Raw genomic sequence first — 22,248 nt, 5'->3', positions numbered from 1 at the left:
AGGGGGCATAGCCTCAAAATAACGGGGAGCAGATTGAGGACTGAGCTGAGGAGGAACTTCTTCTCCCAGAGGGTTGTGAATCTGTGGAATTCCCTCCCCAGTGAAGCAGTTGAGGCTGCCTGGTTGAAAGTTTTTAAGACAAAGATGGATTAGAGTTTTGAAAGGTAAAGGAATTAAAGGTTTTGGTGAGCGGGATATGTGGAGCTGAGTTCACAACAAAGATCAGCCATGATCTAATTGAATGACGGAGCAGGCTTGAGGGCTCAGATGGCCTACTCCTGCTCCTAGTCCTTATGTTCTCATGTCATCTTCTTGTCATAATTCTTAGCCTTAGTCTCGTGTGCTGACCATCATTACCAATAGGCATTGAAATATTTCAGTTTGGTAGTGGGGAGGGACTACTGTCATCCTGACAACAGCAAATTACATTTATAGACCATCTTTAATATTAAAAATGGTCACCATGTGCATCACAAGGGCATTATAAATCAAACTTTGGCCACATTAGAGTCATAGAGGGCTGGAGCAGAGAGATGACCATGCTGTGGCAGTCAAAAACAAGCACCTTCATGTTTTAATCCATTTTTAAGTACCTGGCTCATGGATGCCCTCCAGCACATCTCATCCACGTCCCGCATCTCCGCCCTCGAACCCCACCCCTCCAACCGCAACAAAGACAGAACGCCCCCTTGATCCTCACTTTCCACACCACCAACTTCCGTATACATCACATCATCCTCCGTCACTTCTGCCACCTACAAACGGACCCCACCACCAGAGATATATTTCCCTCCCCACCCCTATCTGCTTTCCGTAAAGGCTGTTCCCTCCACGACTACCTGGTCAGGTCCACACCCCCTAATGAACCACCCTCCCCTCCTGGATCCTTCCCCTGCCACCACAGGAATTGCAAAGCCTGCGCCCATACCTCCCCCTCACCTCCATCCAAGGCCCCAAAGGAGCCTTCCACATCCATCAAAGTTTCACCTGCACTTCCACACACATCATTTACTGTATCCGTTGCTCCCAATGCGGTCTCCTCTACACTGGGGAGACAGGATGCCTACTCGCAGAGTGCTTCAGGGAACATCTACCCCATCACCCTGTGGCCGAACACTTCAACTCTCCCTCCCACTCTGCTGAGGATGTGCAGTCCTGGGCCTCCTCCATCTTACCAGCCTGAAGGAAGAACACCTCAACTTCTGCCTCGGGACTCTCCAACCCCATGGCATCAATGTGGATTTCACCAGTTTCCTCATTTCCCCTTCCCCTACCTTACCCCAGTTTTAACCTTCCAGCTCAGCACTGCCCTCATGACCTATCCTACCTGTCCATCTTCCTTCCCATCTATCCGCTCCACCCTCCCCTTTGACCTGTCACCCTTGCCCCCACCTCCATCCACCTATTGCACTCTCAGCTACCTTTCCCCAGCACCACCCAACTCCCATTTATCTCTCCACCCCTGAGGCTCCCAACCTCATTCCTGATAAAGGGCTTTTGCCTGAAATGTCAATTCTCCTGCTCCTCAGATGCTGCCTGACCTGCTGTACATTTCCAGCACCACACTCTCGACTCTAATCTCCAATATCTGCAGTCCTCACTTTCGCATCATTGCCCTGTATGTCTTGGGATTGCAAGTGCAAATCAAGATGCTCCTTAAATGTTGTGAGGGTTTCTGCCTCTGTTAGGTCAGATGAGCAAAAAAGACCTGGGTCAAAGGGGTTGGTTGAGAAGGCTGTTTTAAAAGGTGGAAAGCGAGGCAGAAGACATGCAGGGAGGCAATTTCAGAACTGGGAGCTGAAGTGACTGAGGACATGGTCAGTAACAGCGGAACGGTCAACACCAGGGACAGTGTCTGGGGTCAGAATGAGAGGAACATCAATATCTTGGAGGGCTGGCGGTGATAACAGAGTTGGAGACGGACCCATTGAAAAATAGGATGAGAACTTGAAAATAAGGATGTTGCTCCATTGAATGTGCTGGTGAGCCGCCTTCTTGAACCTCTGTCATCCTCAGCCATGGAGCTGTTATCGAGGGAGTTCCAAGATCTCATAGAATCCCTACAGTGTGGTTGCAGGCCATTCAGCCCATCGAGTCCACACTGACGCTTCAAAGAGCATCCCACCCACACCATCCCTATCCCTGCATTTTCATGGCTAATCCATCTAGTCTTCACCCTGTGGGTAATTTAGCATGGCCAATCCACCCTAACCTGCACACCTTTGTACTGTGGGAGGAAACCACAGCATCCGAAGGAAACCCACCCAGACACAGAGAGAACGTGCAAAGTCCACACAGACTGTCGCCTGAGGGTTGAATCGCACCCAGGTCCCTGGCGCTGTGGTGCAGCAGTGCTAACCACTGAGCCACCATGCTGCCCTCGGTTCAATGTTATATACGAGAAAAAACAACTTCAGATGGCAATTATTTGGCAAATAAAGAGACACGAAGTAATTTGTGCCCTGATATTGCTTTTGTAAGGGAGAGCCCAAGGTACGGTATAAATGCAGTTACCTTCTTAACTTTTTTTAATCATTCACAGGATGTGAGTATCGCTGGCCAGGCCAGCATTTATTACCCATCCCTAATTGCCCAGAGGGCAGTTACATGTCAACCCCATTGCTGTGGGTCTGGAGTCATGTGTAGGCCAGACTAGGTAAGGATGACAGTTTCCTTCCCTAAAGGACATCAGTGAACCAGATGGGCTTTACCTGACAATCAGCCATGGATTCACAGTCATTGCTAGACTCTTAATTCCAGATTTTATTTTAATTGAATTCAAATTCCACCATTAAACTCCCTATCCCCAGAACATTACTGGGTCTGTGGATCAATAGAATTGGATAATAATTTATTATTAATAATAATAATTGAATAGACCTTTCTTGATAGTGAGACCACACAGAGGTATGTCTTATTGTGAAAATTCAGATGAGGCATTTTACTGGTCAGCAAAACAGTCCTGAGATTCTAATGTCTCCCGAGGCTAGGTACAACTCATCTAGCCATGGGTTAAGAATCATAGAATCCCTACAGTATGGAAACAGGCCCTTTGGCCCAACAAGTTCATACCGACCCTCTGAAGAATAACCCACCCAGACCCATTCCCCGACCCTAATATTCTATATTTATCCCTAACTACTGCACCTAACTACACATCCCTGAACACTCTGGGCAATTTAGTATGGCCAATTCACATAACATGCCCATTTTGGATGTAGGTTTGCTCGCTGAGCTGGAAGGTTCATTGCCAGACATTTCGTTAACCTACTAGGTAACATCTTCAGTACATCTCAGGCGAAGCAATGCTGAAAATTCCTGCTTTTTATTTATATGTTTGGGTTTCTTTGGGTTGGTGATGTCATTTCCCACCAACACACTAAAACAGAAGCTAATGAACTTTGAAAGACCCTATACAGAAAATGTCATTTACAAAACACCGTGTGAGGACTGTAACAAAAACTACATTGGACAAACAGGCAGAAAACTAGCCAACCAGGATACATGAACACCAATTAACCACAAAAGACATGACCCTCTCTCACTAGTATCCTTACATACGGATGAAGAAGGACACCACTTCGACTGGGACAACACATCCATCCTAGGACAAGCCAAACAAAGGCACACACAAGAATTCCTAGAAATATGGCATTCCAATCAGAAATCTATCAACAAACACATCAAGTTAGACCCCATCTACTACCCCCTGAGAAAAAGGAACAGAAAGTGACTTCACCACAGGAAATAACATCATCACAGGAAATGACATCACCAACCCAAAGAAACCCAAACATATAAATAGAAAGTAGGAATTTTCAACATTGCTTCACCTGAGGCCCACTGAAGATGTTATCTAGTAGGGTAACGGAACGTCTGGAAATGAACCTACATCCAAAACCTCAACCTGAGCTACAAATCTTCTCAAAACTCACGAACATGCTCATTTTTGGATTGTGGGAGGAAGCCGGAGCACCCAGAGGAAACCCACGCAGACACAGGGAGAACATGTAAACTCCACACAGACAGTGACCTGAGGCTGGAATCGAACCCAAGTTCCTGGTGCTGGGAGGCAGCAGTGCTAACCACTGAGCCACCGCACAAACAGATGAAGGGATTGCCTGAGTGACACAGGAGAGCAGGGCACCATGAAGATGAATGTATCAAGTCACAAAGATTGGAGTTTAGAGTCAATTTGCTTTATGAGTAGTATCTAATTGAGTGATGCTTGGACATCTATCTATAAATTAGTTACGCATTGAGTTGGGCTACCTCCCCTAAACCAACATCTAAAAATGGCTACCTGGCCGTTGGATTTTTAGCCCAGGGGAAGGGTGTGTGAAGGGCCACTTAGGAAGTTGTGCCGACAATCCCAGGGATCAGTGCCAATATGGAATTGGGATAAGAGGGAGGACTGCCCCTGAGCAGTGCTGTGCTGAAGTTTCAAAATGGAAGTTTTGACTTTACAAAGCCCTCACCCCTCACAGCACCCCAGACCCCATCCAAGCTAAAGCATGTCACCCCACACTCTCTACCTGCCCCCCCTCAACCTTGTACCCTCCATGCCAACCTATGCCTATGTCTACCACCCCTTAGTCCTTTAATAGCCCTAACTCAGTGCTAACTCCATGCCCCCCACTCACCAACCTTTTGCCCCCTAAACCCACCACAGCAAGCTTATGCAGTATCCAACATGGACAGACCTCAGGACTCATGTTGTGATGTGATAAAATAAAGTTGCGTTAAACAAGGTTCCGAGTGTCTATTGCAGACTTCACTCGATTGAGAAGAAAGTTGGCCTTGCCAACATCCCACATTCAATTTAAAAGAAACTTAGACTGTGGCATTCAATATCACAACAAGACAGTGTGTAAAGTCGAAAGCAGAATTTGTTGGAGAAACTCAGCAGGTCCTGACAGCATCTGTAGAGAGAGAGAGACAGCAGAGTCAATGTTACAGGTACAGTGACCCTTCTTTGGAATATTTCTTCAATGTGTAAAACATTATCTTTTCTCCCTGGATCTTTAGCCAATTGTCCTTCAAATGCAGCAGGTTTCTGTCTCTCCCCCCCTCCCTCCTGAAATAACAGGAGCAACATTCGCAATTGGCCACTCCAGAGGTACAATTCCGGGCTCCCAAGATGCCTCCCGCCTTACCTGCCTCGACGACGTGGTCCATGGTGGGGAAGCGTTTGATGACGGCAGTGCTGACTGAGCGGAGGATGAGGAGGGCAGAGAGGCTGGCGTATCTCATCATCGTCCGGCGCAGCATGCGGCCTCGCTCATCCGCCCCATGCACGTTCCCCGAGATGACACACATGAGCCGGTCGGGGAGCGGGATACTGGTGTATTGGTTCCACCAGCGGTTTACAACAAGGGTGACATAAAAACCTGGGGGGGTGCGAGGGGAGAAGAAGATAGGAAAACTGATCCATGAACCAATATGGTGTAAGTGCCTCAAGACTGAAGAGTCAGTATAGACAAAATGGGCCGAATGGTCTCTATTTCAATTATTCTAAGCATCAACTGCAATCAGAGCAAATTATACAACTGGACATTAGTAAATAAGTTGGTAAATGTTGATTGCACCTCAGTTGAGTTATTAATGCCCAATTATTCATCAACTTCTGTTGGCTCTAGGACATAGTGTCATAGAGAGGTACAGCACGGATACAGACCCTTCGGTCCAACCCGTCCATGCCGACCAGACATCCCAACCCAATCTAGTCCCACCTGCCAGCACTCGGCCCATATCCCTCCAAACCCTTCCTATTCATATACCCATCCAAATGCCTTTTAAATGTTCCAATTGTGCCAGCCTCCACCACTTCCTCTGGCAGCTCATTCCATACACGTAGCACCCTCTGCGTGAAAAAGTTGCCCCTTAGGTCTCTTTTATATCTTTCCCCTCTCACCCTAAACCTATGCCCTCTAGTTCTGGACTCCCCGACCCCTTTGTTTATTTATCCTATCAGGTGAAACTTCCTCCCTTGTGTGGAAAGTCACGGGATCTGTTTTTTTGTTTCTCGCCTTTCATGGGAATGTGGGAATGTCTTGCCCATCCCTGATTGCTTTTGAATGGAGAGTGTTGCTCAGCCATTTCAGACATTACATTGTCTGGAATCACATATAGATTTATGCTACAGATAATTAATCTGCCATGCTAGGATTTGAACCCATCTCCTCAGAACATTTGCCCAGGTTTTTCTGGTTTATCATCTGATGACATTCCCATTACACCACCATCATCCCACTACTGAGTCTGCTACAACAGCTATCTTTAACATGGGCTCCCACAAATGGCAATGCGATGAACGGTCCATTTGTTCTGTTTTTGCGGATTTTTAAAAAATTCGTTCACAGGGTGAGGGCGTCACTGTCTAGGCCCAATATTTATTGCCCATCCCTATTTGCCCAGAGGCAGTTGAGAGTCAGCCACGTTACTGTGGGTCTGGAGTCACATGTAGGCCGGACCAGGTAAAGGTGGCAGCTTCCTTCCCTAAAGGACATTAGTGAACCAGATGGGTTTTTACAGCAATCAGCAATGGATTCATGGTCACCATAAGATTCACAATTCCAGATTTTTTTAGTGAATTCAAAGTCCACCATCTGCCGTGGCAGGATTCGAACCCAGGTCCCCAGAACATTGTCTGGGTCTTTGGATTAACAGTCCAGCTACTAGGACACTGCCTCCCCTAGTATGCTACTTGTGGTGCCAATGTGGCTAGGACACCTGTGGGGTAATTGAGGAGTGGTCTTGAAGAACTGGAGGTCTTTTTCCCCCAGCAAAGTAATATCTCAAGCTGTAGAGGGTGTGGGTTGGAGATGGAAGGTTAGGTTGGAAGGAACAAAGAACTTCACTCTGTATCTGAGCCACTGCATGTGCCCTAAAGTGGCGTGACAAGGGGGACTACCCTCAGGAATTAGACCTTTTGCTCAAAAGGTGCCTTGTCAAAAGAATCTTCATTGTTTTTGGGTAAATGCACCTCCCGTTACTGTCACCCACGCTACACAGCAACATCTGAGAGTACGGATGCCAACGTTTATTTGTACCCCATCAATTTCAAGGGATAACATGATTCTTTGATTGTGATTGGGTGTCTCCACCCCAGACAACCCATGGCAGATTAATTCCTTTTTTGAATTCTACATCTACCTGTGAAGGAGGGGAATTCTCTCTGATAGCCCACAGGGAGTTCACAAAGGGGACTCCACCTTCATCATTTTGATTTGATTTGATTTGATTCATTGTTGTCACATGTACCTAGGTAGAGTGAAAGGTTTTCCTTTGTGTGCAGAACAGGCAGATTGTGCCACACAGAGATGATAGGACAGAGCGAGGAATACCATGTTATAGCTGCAGAGAAGGTGCACAGAGAGCGAGATCAACATTAAATTTAAAATTTGAGAGGTCCATTCTGAAGTCTAATACCAGCAGCAAAGAAGCCTATTTTCACCCACTCCTTCCTCTTGTCCATAAGCTCTGAAAGCAATGGCAATGCCGCCTTGGATAGAGTAGACCTGGAGAAGGTGTTTCCACCAGTAGGACAGACTAGGACCTGAGGGCACAGCCTCAGAGTGAAGGGATGGCCCTTTCGAACTGAGATGCTGTGCAATTTCTTCAGCTGAAGGGGGGGGGTCAATCTGTGGAACGTATTGCCGCTGAAGACTGGGGAGGCCAAGTCATTGAGCATCTTTAAGATACGTATGTTCTTGTTCACTAAAAAGATCAAGGGTCACAGGGAGAAGCCAAAGGTATGGTGCTGGAAAAGCACAGCCTGTCAGGCAGCATCCGAGGAGCAGGAGAGTCAACATTTCGAGCCTGAGCTCTTCATCAGGAAGAAGCCAGGGAGAAGCCAGGAGAATGGGGTTGAGAAACATATCAACCATGATCGAATGGTGGAGCAGTTGCAATAGCCGGATACTGCTCCTATATCTTGTGGCCTTATACCAGCTTCCATGGGACAGATGGGAGACCAAATCAGGCTCCTGCAGTGTGCACTGGATAACCTTTATGAATGATTAGAGAGGGTAGGGATATTGTGCCCAATATGGCTGCCATGGCCAATCACACATCTGGAGATTCTAAATGCTCAGGAGGACGGTGAGTACATCCAGTCTTAGTGTCATTGTAGTGGTTGTTGCTCACCACAATACTAGCCCACCTTCCCCAACAGCAGACCTGTAACGATAATTCCTGTGGAGTTACGTTGTCGCTGCTGAAGTTTATAAAGAGCAGGGGTGAAAGGTCACAGAGGGCTTGTTCACAATAAGCCCCAAACTGGTGAACCTCGGGCCAGAACAGTTGGGAATGGTGGAATTTGGAATCAAACCTTTAATTAACGGAGACCATCTCCAATCTACTTCCCAATTATTCCCAATTACAGGACAACAAGGCTCAGAGGATTTAGACCAGATGGTGAGATCAGACAAGCTGATGTGTCCAGACATTTGGGAAAAAAGTTGGGGGAACAAGAATAAAGCAAACAGAAGAACACAAATTAAGAGTTAACCTACCAAGTACAAAAGCCATAGGGATTAGGTTAGCATAGTGATTGCAGTACAGTGCCAGTTTCTCAAAGTATCTCTTCTGCTCTTCCATCAGCACAAACCTTTTGCAGCAATAAAAATGAAACGATAAATAAAAGAAAACTTTAAACCAAATTAACTATTTTTTCATTACCAGCCTCCAACCAAAGACATTTATATGAGGAGACTATTCAGCCCCATCATAGAGCAACCCAAAACTAATCTCATTGCCCAGTGCACTCTGTCTCGACATTATTCTGTACCTAACATGTATGCACCTGTACCTTAAATGGCATCTACCCCAACAATTTCCTTTGGGAAACATTCCAATACTCCTCTGCATCGATGTTTTTTTTCCCAAACTTGTTCGATTCTAGAAAGCCAATTTACAAAGGGTAGCATTGGAGCTAATTTTTACCCATTCTTACATTTATTTACAGTGTAGAAAATTACAAGCATCCGCCTCCTAACTCAACCACACCACAGTTTCAGTCAGTGTCTCCTAGTATGTGCTCTAGCTTACCAGTAGGGACAGGATAGGCTGAAGGGCCTCCCACCATGCTTTAAGACTCGATGTGAAATCCCAATTAATGCCACTTGTATATAATTAAACATAATTGATAACCAGTGATAATAGCACAGCAGTTACGATGGGCTGAATGGTCTCCTTTTGTACCATAATAATTCTGTGATAAACAATGAACAATCTCATTTGTTCTGATGAAGAGTAATGTAGACTCAAAGCTTGCTGCCTCTCCATGGATGCTGCTTTAACCCGCTGTGATCTCCAGGATTTGATGTTTACAGTAGTAATGTCACTCTGTGTATTTTCTGTCAACGGGTCCCTAGGAAACCATTCAGTCATCTCTGCATCCAAACTCTGAGAACATCCAGGACCAATTTTCACCTGGAATGGAAGCACCCTCACTTCATCTCATATTTTGAGGAGAGTTGAATGTAGTTCAGGGAGAAGAGCATTTCTGAGAGCTCACATGGTGACAGAGCCAAACCTTCCAAACCTAACTTATTCCAAACTTATTCTGGCTTTACCTGTGTAAGTTTATGTCCTTGTTGATTCAGTTTTGTTTGAGCATATTGCTGCTTTATCTGGAGATTGAAACGATTTGGTTCCAAATGCTGGTGTTTCTTGATCGGACATTCTTGTTAACCCACCAACTTCACAAGGCAACAATTAGGGTGAGCAGATCTTTCTCAGCCTCCAGACACATTCCAATCAGGAAGGGGAGAGCAAAACAATTTGAAGCATCTCGAAGCCCCCTCTCTCCCTTTCCTCCTCTGCTCCTCACATCCTCAAAAGCTCATCGATGTGGACCCAGCATCTGATGGGCAGCTGTATAATAAATGCCAAAAGCCTTCCCCTCCCACACCCTCAGTGTTCCGACTGCCTCTAATTCCCATACACTGAATTTCACCAAAGATCCTTAGGGAGCACCTTCTAAACCCACAACCTCTTCCATCTAGAAGGACAACGGCAGCAGGTACTTGGGAACACCACCATCCACAAGTTCCCCTCCAGGCCACTCACCATCCTGACTTGGAAATATACCGCCGTTCCTTCACAGTTGGGTCAAAATCCTGGAATTCCCTCCCTCCCGGCATTGTGGGTCAACCCACAGCAAGTGGGCTGCAGTGATTCAAGAAGGCAGCTCACCCACACCTTTGCAAGGGGCAAATAGGGATGGGCTACCAATGCTGGGCAGCCAGCGATGCCCAAGTCCCAGAAATGAATTTAAAAAACACAATCATTCTTCATGTAATAGTTGAACATCAGTGAGCTATTTGGACATGAGGGGGCATCATATCCAAACTCACACCTTCTAACATTCCACTTCCAGCATCACCCAGAAGGTCAACAATTTGCCTCTTCCTGAGCACTGGGTCTTCAGGGGGACTCAAACAGCCCATGGCAGGGTTTGCTCAAGTCACTTACAATCCCATGATTCTACCTTGATGCTCAGTACCATCAGGTCAGACTTCAAAAACCATGATGGAACGGTGGATGGCACATGGTAGGTTACACAACTCCTGCAGGATGGTATCTAACCTGTAGGCAACACTCAGGACTGCATACATGAAGGAGAAGACGAGGAACTCTTTGTAGAGGAGTTTATAGATGCTTCCCTTCCAGAGAACCAGCAGTTTGGAAAAACTGCAAAAGCGGACATTAGCCACTCGCGCTGTGTAGGTGATGGTCATCCCTTGAGTTACCAGAGACTCAGTATGTGAGCGACAGTCAGAGAGAGAGATGGAGGAAGCTTTCTGTAGGAGGTAAAGGAGAGAGAAGTTTAGATACCTAGAAATTCAAAGCTACAGAACTAAAAGATCAACGCAAACCATGTTGGAGATCACACAGAGCAACCGAGTCATAAAGCACACTGTTAGGTACACTGCAACAACTCACAAAGGCTCTTTTGCAGTACCTTCCAAATCCATGACCAACTGGAAGCACAAGGGCAGCAGAAGCAATGGGAACACCACCACTTTCTGCAGGTTCCCCTCCGAGTCACAGTCCTTGGGTCAAAATCCCTTTCCAACAGCACAACGGGAGTCCTTACATTACACATACTGATCAGTGAAGCCGTATTACAGGTCAATTGTGATCTAATTGAATAATAGAACAGACTTGAGGAGCTGAATAGAATTGCACCTCTAATGACAGTGTGGGTCCACCTACAGCAGGTGGACTGCAGCAGTTCAAGAAGGCAGCTCACTACCACCTCCTCAAGGGCAAATAGGGACGGGCAGTAAATGCAACACATGAACAAATAAATATTTCTTGTAAAAAAACAGGAAAAAAGGAGGAGAGTTCCTGCAAGAACCTGACAAATCAATCGTACCAATGGCTGGAGATATTTCTGAGAGCACTGGAATCTGTATCTCAAAAGCTGTTGACCTTCAGTAAATCAGGAGATCCAACTGAGATTCAAACTTGTGATATCCCCCTGCACAGCCTCAGACTGACTGAAAAGACCTAGGAAAGAATAGAAAAAGAGTTTTAGTTTTAAAAGCCATGACAAGCAATCAAGAAATCGTCCTTCATGATCCCACCTACCCTTACTACTGTCCTCTCAAAATAACATAAATCTCATACCTGGGGGGGGCTGTCTTCCAGTCTCTCAACAACATAGCTACTCGTCTTCAGGATGGAGGGGACAGAAAAGGTTCTAAATTTTGGGAGGAGGAATGAGGGCAGGTAACACAAAATTATCAAATATTTTCCAAGTGATAGGAAGGGTTCAGAGGGAATTGGCCAAATGCTGGGAAATGGGATCAGATTGGTCATGTTGCGGCTGGACAGGACATTGGTTAGGCCACTTTTGGAATATTGCGTGCAATTCTGGTTTCCTTCCTATCAGAAGGATGTTGTGAAACTTGAAAGGGTTCAGAAAAGATTTAGATTAGATTAGCTACATTGTGGAAACAGGCCCTTCGGCCCAACCAGTCTACAATGAACCTTCTGAAGAGTAACCCACCCAGACGCATTTCCCCTCTGACTAATGCACCTAACACTTTGGGCAATTTAGCATGGCCAAATCACCTAACTTACACATCTTTGGACTGTGGGTGGAAACCCACACAGACACTGGGAGAATGTGCAAACTCCACACAGACAGTTGCCCAAGGCTAGAATTGAACCTGGGACCCTGGTGCTTTGAGGCAGCAGTGCGAGCCACTGTGCTGCCCAAGGTTGCCAAGCTTGGAGAGTTTGAGTTATAGGGAAAGGCTGAAAAGGCTGGGGCTGTTTTCCCTGGAGCATCGGAGGCTGAGGGGTGAGCTTATAGAGGTTTATAAAATCATGAGGGCATGGATAGGATAAATAGACAAGGTCCTTTCACCAGGATGGGGGAGTCCAGAACTAGAGGGCATAGGTTTAGGGTGGGAGGGGAAAGATATAAAAGGGACCTAAGGGGCAACCTTTTTACATAGAGGGTGGTGCGTGTATGGAATGAGCGGCCAGAGGAAGTGGTGGAGGCTGATGCAATTACAACATTTAAAAGGCATCTGGATGGGTATATGTATAGGAAGGGTTTAGAGGGATATGGGCTAAATGCTGAGAAATGGGACTAGATTAGGTTAGGATATCTGGTCGGTATGGATGAGTTGAACCGAAGGGTTTGTTTTCGTACTGAACATCTCTATGACTCCAGGGAAGTCTGCAGGATTCCTACAGCATGTAGCTTGGAAACCCATATCCCTTTAAGATAAAGATAAACCTTTTCTTACTCTTTCAACTAGACTCTGATAATGCATTGTTTGCATATCATGTACGAAGTGTTCCTGCAAATGCATAGGGCCTCACTGAGACTGTTCCTGGAGTATTATGTCCAATTTTGGTCTCCCTGCCAAATGAAAGATTTACTTGCCATAGAGGGACTACAGCAGAAGTTCCAATTCCATAGGAGTGCCCTATGTGGAGACACTGAGGAGACTGGGTATGTTTTCTCTAGAGTTGAGAAGGTGGTCTCCTTGAAGCATTGAAAATTCTTACAGGGCTCTGCAGGGTAGATGCAGAAAGGACACATTCCCCTGGCTATATGATGATGTAGGAGTAGGGGACAGAGTCACAGATTAATGGACAAGGAGGTAAGGAGAAATGTCTTCACGGTGGTGAATCTTTGGATCACTCTAGCCCAGAGGGCTGTAGAAGTTCAGTTATTGAGTCTTAGCGAGTTTTGAGAAGATTGAGTCTGTTCAATACAGAGACCAATAGATTTTTAGATACCCAAAAATGTTGGCATTGAAGTAGATGATGAGCTGTGATCTGGAATCAAGATCCACTCCTGTTCCTGTGTAATGAAGAGGTATTATATGGTACTGCATGGTTCTGCCACTCTCACCAATCTTAAAGGGTTAATCCACTAAACAGTTGCAATACAGATGATTTTTTTTATTGATAAGCTAGGAACTTTATCTGTGTACTACGTTGTATTTCACATCACAACCCTTGCTGACTGTTAGAAATGCAACGCACTGCTGGTAATCAGCTTACTGAAGCCGAGTCAATATAAATGTCCCCAAACTCCTTTTCAGTGTATCTGAATGACACTCTGACCAATATATAGTCGATACAAAATAAGGGGAATAATCTCTCCTTTGGCTGGTCGTGTAAGATTGGCATTTTCGGTTACAGCCTGCTCATTATATACTTCTCCTGATTTCCATTCATATTGCAAGAAATGTTGGAAGAATGACTTGTCCAAAATTGCCCAATTCCCACTATCAGACAAAGTTAAAATACACCCATAGTCTGGTCAGATGCGCACAGTTTCAAGTTGCAATCACTCTTATTAGAAGACAATGTATCTATGATTCAGGGTTCAACTTTAAACCTAATTAACAAATCAAACAAAGGAACTCACACAAACTTCGTTGCAGAGTCTGTTACTTATTTCACATAGCTATTATCTTCTCCCACATTCACTCTGCAGAGGTGCAGAGATGTTCAATAACCTGGACAATCAACTCCGAATTAACCCGAGGTCGCACACTCTATTTAATCCTGAACTTGCTCAAAATCAAACCTGAGAATAGTTTAATATTCGTGAAAGAAGCTTTGTTGCAAAGCTATCAGATTTGCAGATGGATGTCACAGGTTGCAGTGAGGTTAGGGCTGTTGCAATAGTTCAGTGACTAAATGCCTCATTCAGAACAAGACAGAGGAACATAGGAACAGGAGTAGGTCATTTAGCCCATTGAGCCCTCCCCACCAATGACCTGACAAAGGGCCGACACTCAGAAAGCTTGTGATTTTAAATAAACCTGTTGACTATAACCTGGTGTTGTGTGACTTTTGACTTTGTCCATCCCAGTCCAACACCGGCACCTCCACATCATGGCTACCATTCAGCCTGAATATGGTTGATCAAACACTTTTACCCAACCCATCCCCATTACCATGTACACCACCAGTAATCAGAAATCTATCAATCTCTACCTTAAAAAGACTCAACAACCAAGCTCCCTTAGCCCTCTGAGGTAGAAAATTCCATCCGTTCGAAACCCTCTGAGTAAAAATAAATTCTCCTGACCTCGGACCTAAGTGACATCCCCCTCTAATTTTAAGTTGTGTCCCCTGGTTCTTAACTCCCTAATCAGAGGAGACATCTTACCTGCATCTACCCTGTCTCTCATGTTATATATTTTGTAGGTTTCAATGAGATCACCTTTCATTCTTCAAAACTCTAGAGAACGCAGGTTGAATTTGGCCAATCTCTCCTTACAGCCATCCCAGAAACAAGCCTGGTGGACCCTCATTGCACTCCCTCCGTGGAAGCATGGTCTTTCCTGGCAGTAAAATCAATGATAAATCTGAAACAGGTTTCAGGTTGGATCCTGATCCTGGTCCGATTCCTCAATTTTATAAACACGCGTCCAAATCCCTCTGCCCCCTCCATATCTTCTCCTGTATTTCTCCATTTCTGGCCTTTGTGCGCCCCTCACTTCCTTGGCTCTACAAATGGGCCACCTCATGCCTTCCCCGTTGATCTAATCCCCAATCTGGAACTTTCTCTTCATCCATCATCTCCTTTCCCATCCATCTAATACCTGCAAAAGCTTTGGTCACCTAAAATGTCTTTCCTTTGTCTGGGTGTCAGTTTTATCCTTGTCGGATCATAGGGCATCACTGGATGCTTTGCTGCATTAAAAGGTGCTATGCAAATGCAACATGTTGTTATCCGGTGCCAGGACTGGGAAAAGTAGGATGATCCCATAAAATGGCATTGGTCGCTCCAAATAGTGCTAATGTTACCAGGTAGAAGGATTGGCATCCAATCACTGCATTGGCAGAAAGTGCCCCCATGAAGGCATCAAAACGGGACAGGATATCCCTCACCCCTCCAATACATAGCTGGATGTGAAGCCTCCACTAGTCCATCAGCCCGCTAGGTCCACGAGTGAAATAGGGCAGCCCAGGGCTCCCTCGCCCTTGGCGACTGAAGAACAGTGCACATTGCATTGACATGGGACAGGAGTGTCAGAAATTTTACATTTCCAGACCCTTCGTTGAGAATCCTGATGTGGTGGCTTTTGCAAAGTTAAAGGTCAGTTGGCAAAAGTCAAACCGTTTTCCTACCGTCACACAATTAGCCTTTGCCGGGCGCTGCAGGAACAGTGTTGAATGAAGTTTTCTCTCTCTCTCTCTCTGTCTGCCCATCGCAAGGGACTAAACCTCCCCAGCACTTTAACAAGGCAATTCGATTCTCACTCTGAACGACAACATTTCGCTCCGCCTTCAGCTCCGCCTCCAACTTTACCAAAGTTTTGATCTCTTTCTTTGCAAGAGAGAATACATCCCCCATCCGGCTCCACACCACCGGAGATACTGTTGTTGGCGTGATGTGGAGGAGCCGGTGTTGAACTGGGGTGGACAAAGTTAAAAATCACACAATACCACACTATAACCTCCCATTGTGTGATTTTTAACGCTGTTGGAATGGACAGTTATGTCCCAAGACCTGTTAACCTCGCTCTCACTGTATATCTAAAGTGAAGTTGAAAACCATTCAGTTGTGTGTCAGAGGACGTTTTGGATATAAAAATAAACTGGTCAAATTTTAGATTAGATTCCCTACAGTGTGGAAACAGGCCCTTTGGCCCAATAAATCCAAACCGACCCTCTGAAGAGTAACCCACCCAGACCCATTTCCCTCTGACTAATGCACCTAACACTACGGACAATTTAGTATGGCCAGTTTACTCTAACCTGCTTATCTTTGGACGTGGGAGGAAACCCATGCAGACATGGGGAGAATATGCAAACTCCACACAGTCACCCGAGGCTGGAATTGAACCCGGGTCCCTGGCACTGTGAGGCTGCAGTGCTAGCCACTGTGACACCCCATGTAAAAGTTGGGGAAATTCAAATCCTTTTATTCAAAGCAAGAAGTTTATAAAATACTGAGGGGTATAGATTGAGTTAATGGCAGGTGTCTTTTACCTAGGGTGGGGGGATTTCAAAACTAAGGGACACGTTTTAAAAGTGAGTGGAGAGAGATTTAAAAAAGACACGAGGGGCAATTTTTACACAGACGGTGGTACCCGTATGGAGTGAACTTTCCGAGGCGGTGGTGGAGTTAGGTACAATCACAATGTTTAAAAGACATTTAGATAAATACATTAATAGGAAAAGGTCTGGTAGGAATATGGGCCAGGAGCAGGCAGTTTGGGATTGTGCTTGGCATGGTTGGACCGAAGGGTCTGTTTCTGTGCTATATGACTCTATGACTGTAGAACAGTCTGGCACTCTGTACATGATCTTGCCTTGTTTATAGCCCCTGTTGTCCCCTTTGCCTGGATAACAGTTGGTGTTTAGTTAGCAATAAGTCTCAAGAATCCTCATCCCCTCAGATTTGTATCCCCAATCCCAGTTTGCATACATTTTAAAAGACAGGGAATTGTTTCTGTTTGAAGGGGGAGGTCCTCCATTTTAATTATGTTTCATCCATAGATTTATTTCTACTTGGAATTTCTACTCAGCCCTGGGGGGAGCAGGAACTCTTTTGCAGAATTTAAACCTGGCTTTCTCTCTCCTGCTGTCAAGCTGTCCTCTACTTTCTGTTCTCGTTGTCACAAATGAGTTAAATAAAAGAAAGAACTGCAGATGCTGAAACCAATGCAAAAATATCTGGAGAAATTCAGCAGGTATGGCATTAGCTGTGTAGAGAAACAACAGAGTTAACATTTCAAGTCCAGGGACTCTTGCTTTGAGACATTTTCAAATCAATCTGTTCAGAGATGTTATTACACATGGGTCTTGAATCCAGGCCTCCTGGTTTACAGCCATGGACACTACCTCTGTTTAAAAGCCCTTCAAACATTGACTAGACTACAGTGTGGAAACAGTCCCTTCGGCCCAACAAGTGCACACTGACCCTCCAAAAGAGTAACCCAACCAGACCCATTTACTTCTGACTAATTGCACCTAATACTATGGGCAATTTAGCATGGCCAATTCACCTACCCTGCATATCTTTGTGACTGTGGAAGGAAACCCACGCAGACACAGGGAGGATGCGCAAACTCCACACAGACAGTCACCCGAGGCTGGAATCAAACCTAGGTCCCTTATCTCTGTGAGGCAGCAGTGCTGACCACTGAGCCACCATGCCAACCCTGATATCACTTTGATTACAATTAGATGAGCTGTTTCAGAGGTGTCAATGTTGGGCGACCTTATATCTTTAATTAGATCTCTTCCCCATTCGACCCAACACTTGAAGCAAAACCCTTGAGTCATTGGGTTATTTACAATACAGAAAGGAAGCCATTCTGCCCAACACGGCTCCATGTTAGCTCCTCACAGGCCAGTCAAATTGGTCCATTGTGTTAAACAGGAGCTCCTCAAAGAGAAACATTGGTTTGAATTCAAGGATGGGACGAGGGTGGCACATGAAGCGAGCATTTGTTATCCAACCCGAATCACCCTTGGGAGCAGTTAAGGGTGAACCATGTTGCTGTGGCCCTGGAGTCATATAAGGACATAAGCCTGCCTTCCCCAGAGGGCTTCAGTGAACCAGATGAGATTTTTTTCAACAGAGCTCACTGCCAGTATCACTGAAATCAACTTTGGATTTCAGATTTAAATCTTCTCAGTTGTTGTGGTAGGATTGGAAACTCTGTCTCTAGGCCCGTTGCTGGGTTGCTAACCCAGTGACATTTGTCAACTGGTTATTCTTGTCCCTGTAATAAAGCATTGGGAGAATCTTGAACACTTTGACACAAGGCCAAGGAAAATTCTTTAAAAGGAGGTCGAGTTCCTCAATGGGAAAGAACAACTTCCGTTTGCGTTGCAATGGTTTGTCAGATCCTCAGCATGTCCCAAAGAGTTTATTTCACTGTCACTGGGTCAGAATCCTGGATTTGCCTCCCTCAGGCCATTGTAGGTCTAACCACAGCACATAGACCACAGCGGTTCAAGAAGGCAGCTCACCACCACCTTCTCAAGGGGCAACTAGGGATGGAAAATCAATGCTGGCTCAGCCAGCGACACCCACATGCCATGAGTAAAGTTACAAACAATTGCAGTAACGGAAATAAGATCTAAAGTGCTGGAGCAACTTAGCAAGCCGGGCAGCATCTGTGGAGAGAGAAACAGTTTAACGTTTCGAGTCTAATATGACTCTTCTTCAGAATTGAAGTCAGTGTTTTGTGCAGTCCATTAGCACGTAGATCATTCCTGAGTCCCTACATAGTCATAGAGTCATAGAGATGTACAGCATGGACCAACCCATCCATGCTGACCAGATATCCCAACCCAATCTAGTCCCACCTGCCAGCACCCAACCTATATTCCTCTAAATCCTTCCTACTCATATACCCATCCAAATGCCTCTTAAATGTTGCAATTGTACCAGCCTCCACAAATGAGACAATTGACAATAAAAGACACAGTTGAGGGATGAATGTTGACCGAGAGTAAGTTCACAAGGACTCAGAAGTTGTCCTCTCCGATGGTACGTTCATTTCCTGAGTAAGGCACTGAAGTGGTGGCCTCGATGATGCACTGAACTCTGAGAATGGGACTTGGATTTGCAACCTGACTGGGGGACAAATTGAAAGAATCAGAAGAGAAAAGATGGAACTTAGCCTAGAGAAGATGGACCAAGTGGCCGCGTCATTTATCAATTATTCAGCTCTTGACAAAAAACGGTCTGAAAATAATCACAAAGAATTGCAGATGATACAAATCTGAAACACAAACAGGGAGTGCTGGAGAAACTCGGCAGGTCTGACAGCACCTGTAGAGAGAAAACAGAGTTTATATTTCGGGTCCAGTGACCTTTCACCAGAGCAAAAGCTGGCCGTGAGGTCTTCAAAATGATTGCGATCAGGCAGGACAACGGTAGGGCAGAACCGCAAAATGGACGAGCTACGATGGACTGATAGGCTTCCCCAACTGCAATTATTCCGTGAGTGTCACAGCTTTTGGTGGGATCTTGCTGTGCACAAGATTGAATGCACTGTTGTGACTGCTGATCAAACACCAATTCAAGGCCTAAAATGTGAAATCCATGCCAATATGATCTTGTTAAAGTAGGTGCCAACTGTGTGGGTTTGCATAACCTGGACAAAAGTTTTACGTTCATGTCTGTTTTTATTCCCAGTGATCTTTGGGCTTATCTGTAAAGTATATTGGTGACTAGCTATCAGGACACCAAGTCAGGTTCACAGGATCACAGAAAGTTATGACACAGAGGTGGTCCTTTGAGCCCACCATGCCAGCACTGGCTGTATTTCCTAGTATCAATTTCTTGTCTTTCCCAGAATCCTGCACCCCATTTCTATCCAAATATTCATCCAATGCCTCAATTGAACCTCCCTTCTCCACACTTCCAGACAGTGCACTCCAGAACCTAACTACTCACTGGGTGAAAAATATCTTTTCTCACATCACCTTTGCTTCATTTTAAATCTATGCCTTCTCATGTTTTGTTCCTACAATCAGGAACAGTTTCTTCCTATCTACTCTATCCAGCTGATCCAGCTTTTTAAAAAATCTCCATCAAACCTCCTCTCAGCCTTCTTCTTGCCAACATCTTCAAGTAATGCTCATACAGGGCGGCATGGTGGCTAGCACTGCTGCCTCAGGCCAGGGTCCCACGTTCATTCCAGCCTCGGGCGACTCTCTGTGTGCAGTTTGCACGTTCTCCCCGTGTCTGCGTGGGTTTCCTCCGGGTGCTCCGGTTTCCTCCCACAGTCCAAAGATGTGCAGGTCAGGTGAATTGGCCATGCTAATTTGCCCATAGTGTCAGATGCATTAGTCAGAGGGAAATGGGACTGGGTGGGTTACTCTTCGGCAGGTCGGTATGGATCGGTTGGGCTGAAGGGCCCGTTTCCACACTGTAGGGAATCTAATCTAAAAACAAACTGGCATTTCTCATCCAGGGAATCATTCTCATAATTTGCTTCTGCACTGTCTCCATTGTATTCACATGTCTCCTGTAATGCAGCGCTCAACTCTACAGAAGTCCTTTCCTAATTTTACCTAAAGTCCAAAGTGTTTAGTATCCATATAACATCTATAAACAAGAAGGCTCACTGGACCCGAAATGTTAACTCTGCTTTCTCTCCAGAAATACTGTGTTTCTCCAGCAACTTCTGTTTTTATAACATTGACTGGAACTGTTCATAACATCCCCTCAATTATGGGCTTAGTTAACCCAGAGATTCACCTCTCAACACAATTCCCAGCAACAAGATCAAAGCCATCAAGTCCCACTTGGAATGCATAGTGTCTCTTCAATGGTTTAAAGATGCCACTTGTCATGACGTAACTCATTCAGGAACATCAACACTTCAAATTTTTCAGTCAGTTCCCTCATGCCCACTCTCAAGATCTCACCGAAGATCTTTCCCTTCTCTGGTTTCTCACAGTTGGTGTTGTTAGAAATGATCACAAGCTAGAGATGAGGAGGAAGTGAGGACCTCAGATGCTGGATTTCAGAGTCAAAAAGTGTGGCGTTGGAAAAGCACAGCCGGTCAGGCGGTGAAATATGAAGGGGAAAGTGACTATATGAATGTGATTCCTGATGAGTGACTTATGCCTGAAATGGTGACTCTCCTGCTCCTTGGATGCTGCCTGACCTGCTGTGTTTTCCCAGCACCACAAGAGCTGAAGATGAGCTGACCCTCTGCATTCTCCATATTCAACTCACCAAATATAGTTGCCTGCTCCTTCAGATTTCAGACCCTGCTTTCTTCACACTGTCCTTTAGCTTTCGGCCCAAGATGGTTCAGCTCTAGGCTTTTGCCAACTATACACCGGTGGCATTTTAATAGGCACAAATCCCCAGGGGCAGATGACAGGCTGCTATGGGAGACAAGGGAAGAGACTTCTGGGGACCTGGCGTAGGTATTTACTACCTTGCTGACCATAGGTGAAGTGCCAGATGATTCATGTGATTCCTTTGTATAAGAAGGGCAGCAGGGATAAGCCAGGGTAATTACAGACCGGTTTACCTGATGTCAGTGGTAGGGAACTTATTGGAAAAGACAGGACAGGATTAATCATTACTTGGAAAGACAGGGATTGATCAGAGATAGTCAGCACAGATTTGTTAGAGGGAGATGTTGTCTGACTAATTTCATTGAGTTTTTTGAAAAGATGAATATGTTGATGAGTTTAGTACAGTTGATGTGCTTTACATGGACCTCAGCAAGGTCTTTGACAAGCACACACGATTTTCATCTTACTCTTATCAGGACAATTCACAAGAATACCAATTCAAGGGGAAAACCAACACTTGTACTGCATTTGAGGAGAATGCTGATCAGCTGGCATGTGGATTCTGATTGGAAGAGGTGCTGCCATTGAAATGCACCAATTGATGATGATTGATAGTTAACCAGCATGCTTAGTTTAAAGTGCAAACAAAAAAGATTTATTGGTTTATTTCTCAGGACAATGCTCCGATCAATCCGAGTCAAGGTGGCATGCTTAAAATTTAAACAAAGCCTGGCAGTTAACTGTTGGTCATCATTAACTAATGTATTCTTCATGACCCAACTCTACCAGTCAAAGTCTATTTACTAAGCAATCAACACAGTTCTCTCATCCGGTATAAATGTTGTTTTCACTATCCATTGCTATTTCTTGCAAGTTGTCCTGATGACTGACAGGCAACACAGTGCCAGGTGGCTCAATGGTTAACATTGTTACCTCACAGCGCCAGGGACCCAGGTTTGAATCCAGCCTCGG

General features: G+C 45.3%; 1 protein-coding gene across 3 annotated transcripts in view; it reads right to left on the bottom strand.

The window, feature by feature from the left end:
• Nucleotides 1-15,700, bottom strand: part of best2 (bestrophin 2) — a 33,565-nt gene extending 17,865 nt beyond the window's left edge. For 2 of the 3 annotated variants that reach the window (XM_043694899.1, XM_043694901.1), the window contains exons 1-5: nt 15,625-15,700; nt 11,387-11,520; nt 10,594-10,808; nt 8,517-8,611; nt 5,157-5,390 (exon numbers count right to left, since the gene is read on the bottom strand). In XM_043694899.1, the coding sequence (XP_043550834.1) occupies nt 5,157-5,390; nt 8,517-8,611; nt 10,594-10,745 (481 nt within the window). In that variant the 5' untranslated portion in view covers nt 10,746-10,808; nt 11,387-11,520; nt 15,625-15,700. The remainder of the gene's footprint in view (nt 1-5,156; nt 5,391-8,516; nt 8,612-10,593; nt 10,809-11,386; nt 11,521-15,624) is intronic. The other variant, XM_043694900.1, reaches the window with a different exon arrangement.
• Between the last annotated feature and the right edge of the window lie 6,548 nt (nt 15,701-22,248).

The sequence above is a fragment of the Chiloscyllium plagiosum genome, chromosome 8, assembly GCF_004010195.1.
Source record: "Chiloscyllium plagiosum isolate BGI_BamShark_2017 chromosome 8, ASM401019v2, whole genome shotgun sequence".
NCBI lineage: Eukaryota > Metazoa > Chordata > Chondrichthyes > Orectolobiformes > Hemiscylliidae > Chiloscyllium > Chiloscyllium plagiosum.
The sequence above is the reverse complement of the archived record's forward strand: the minus strand, read 5'-3'. Positions and strand labels throughout refer to the sequence as shown.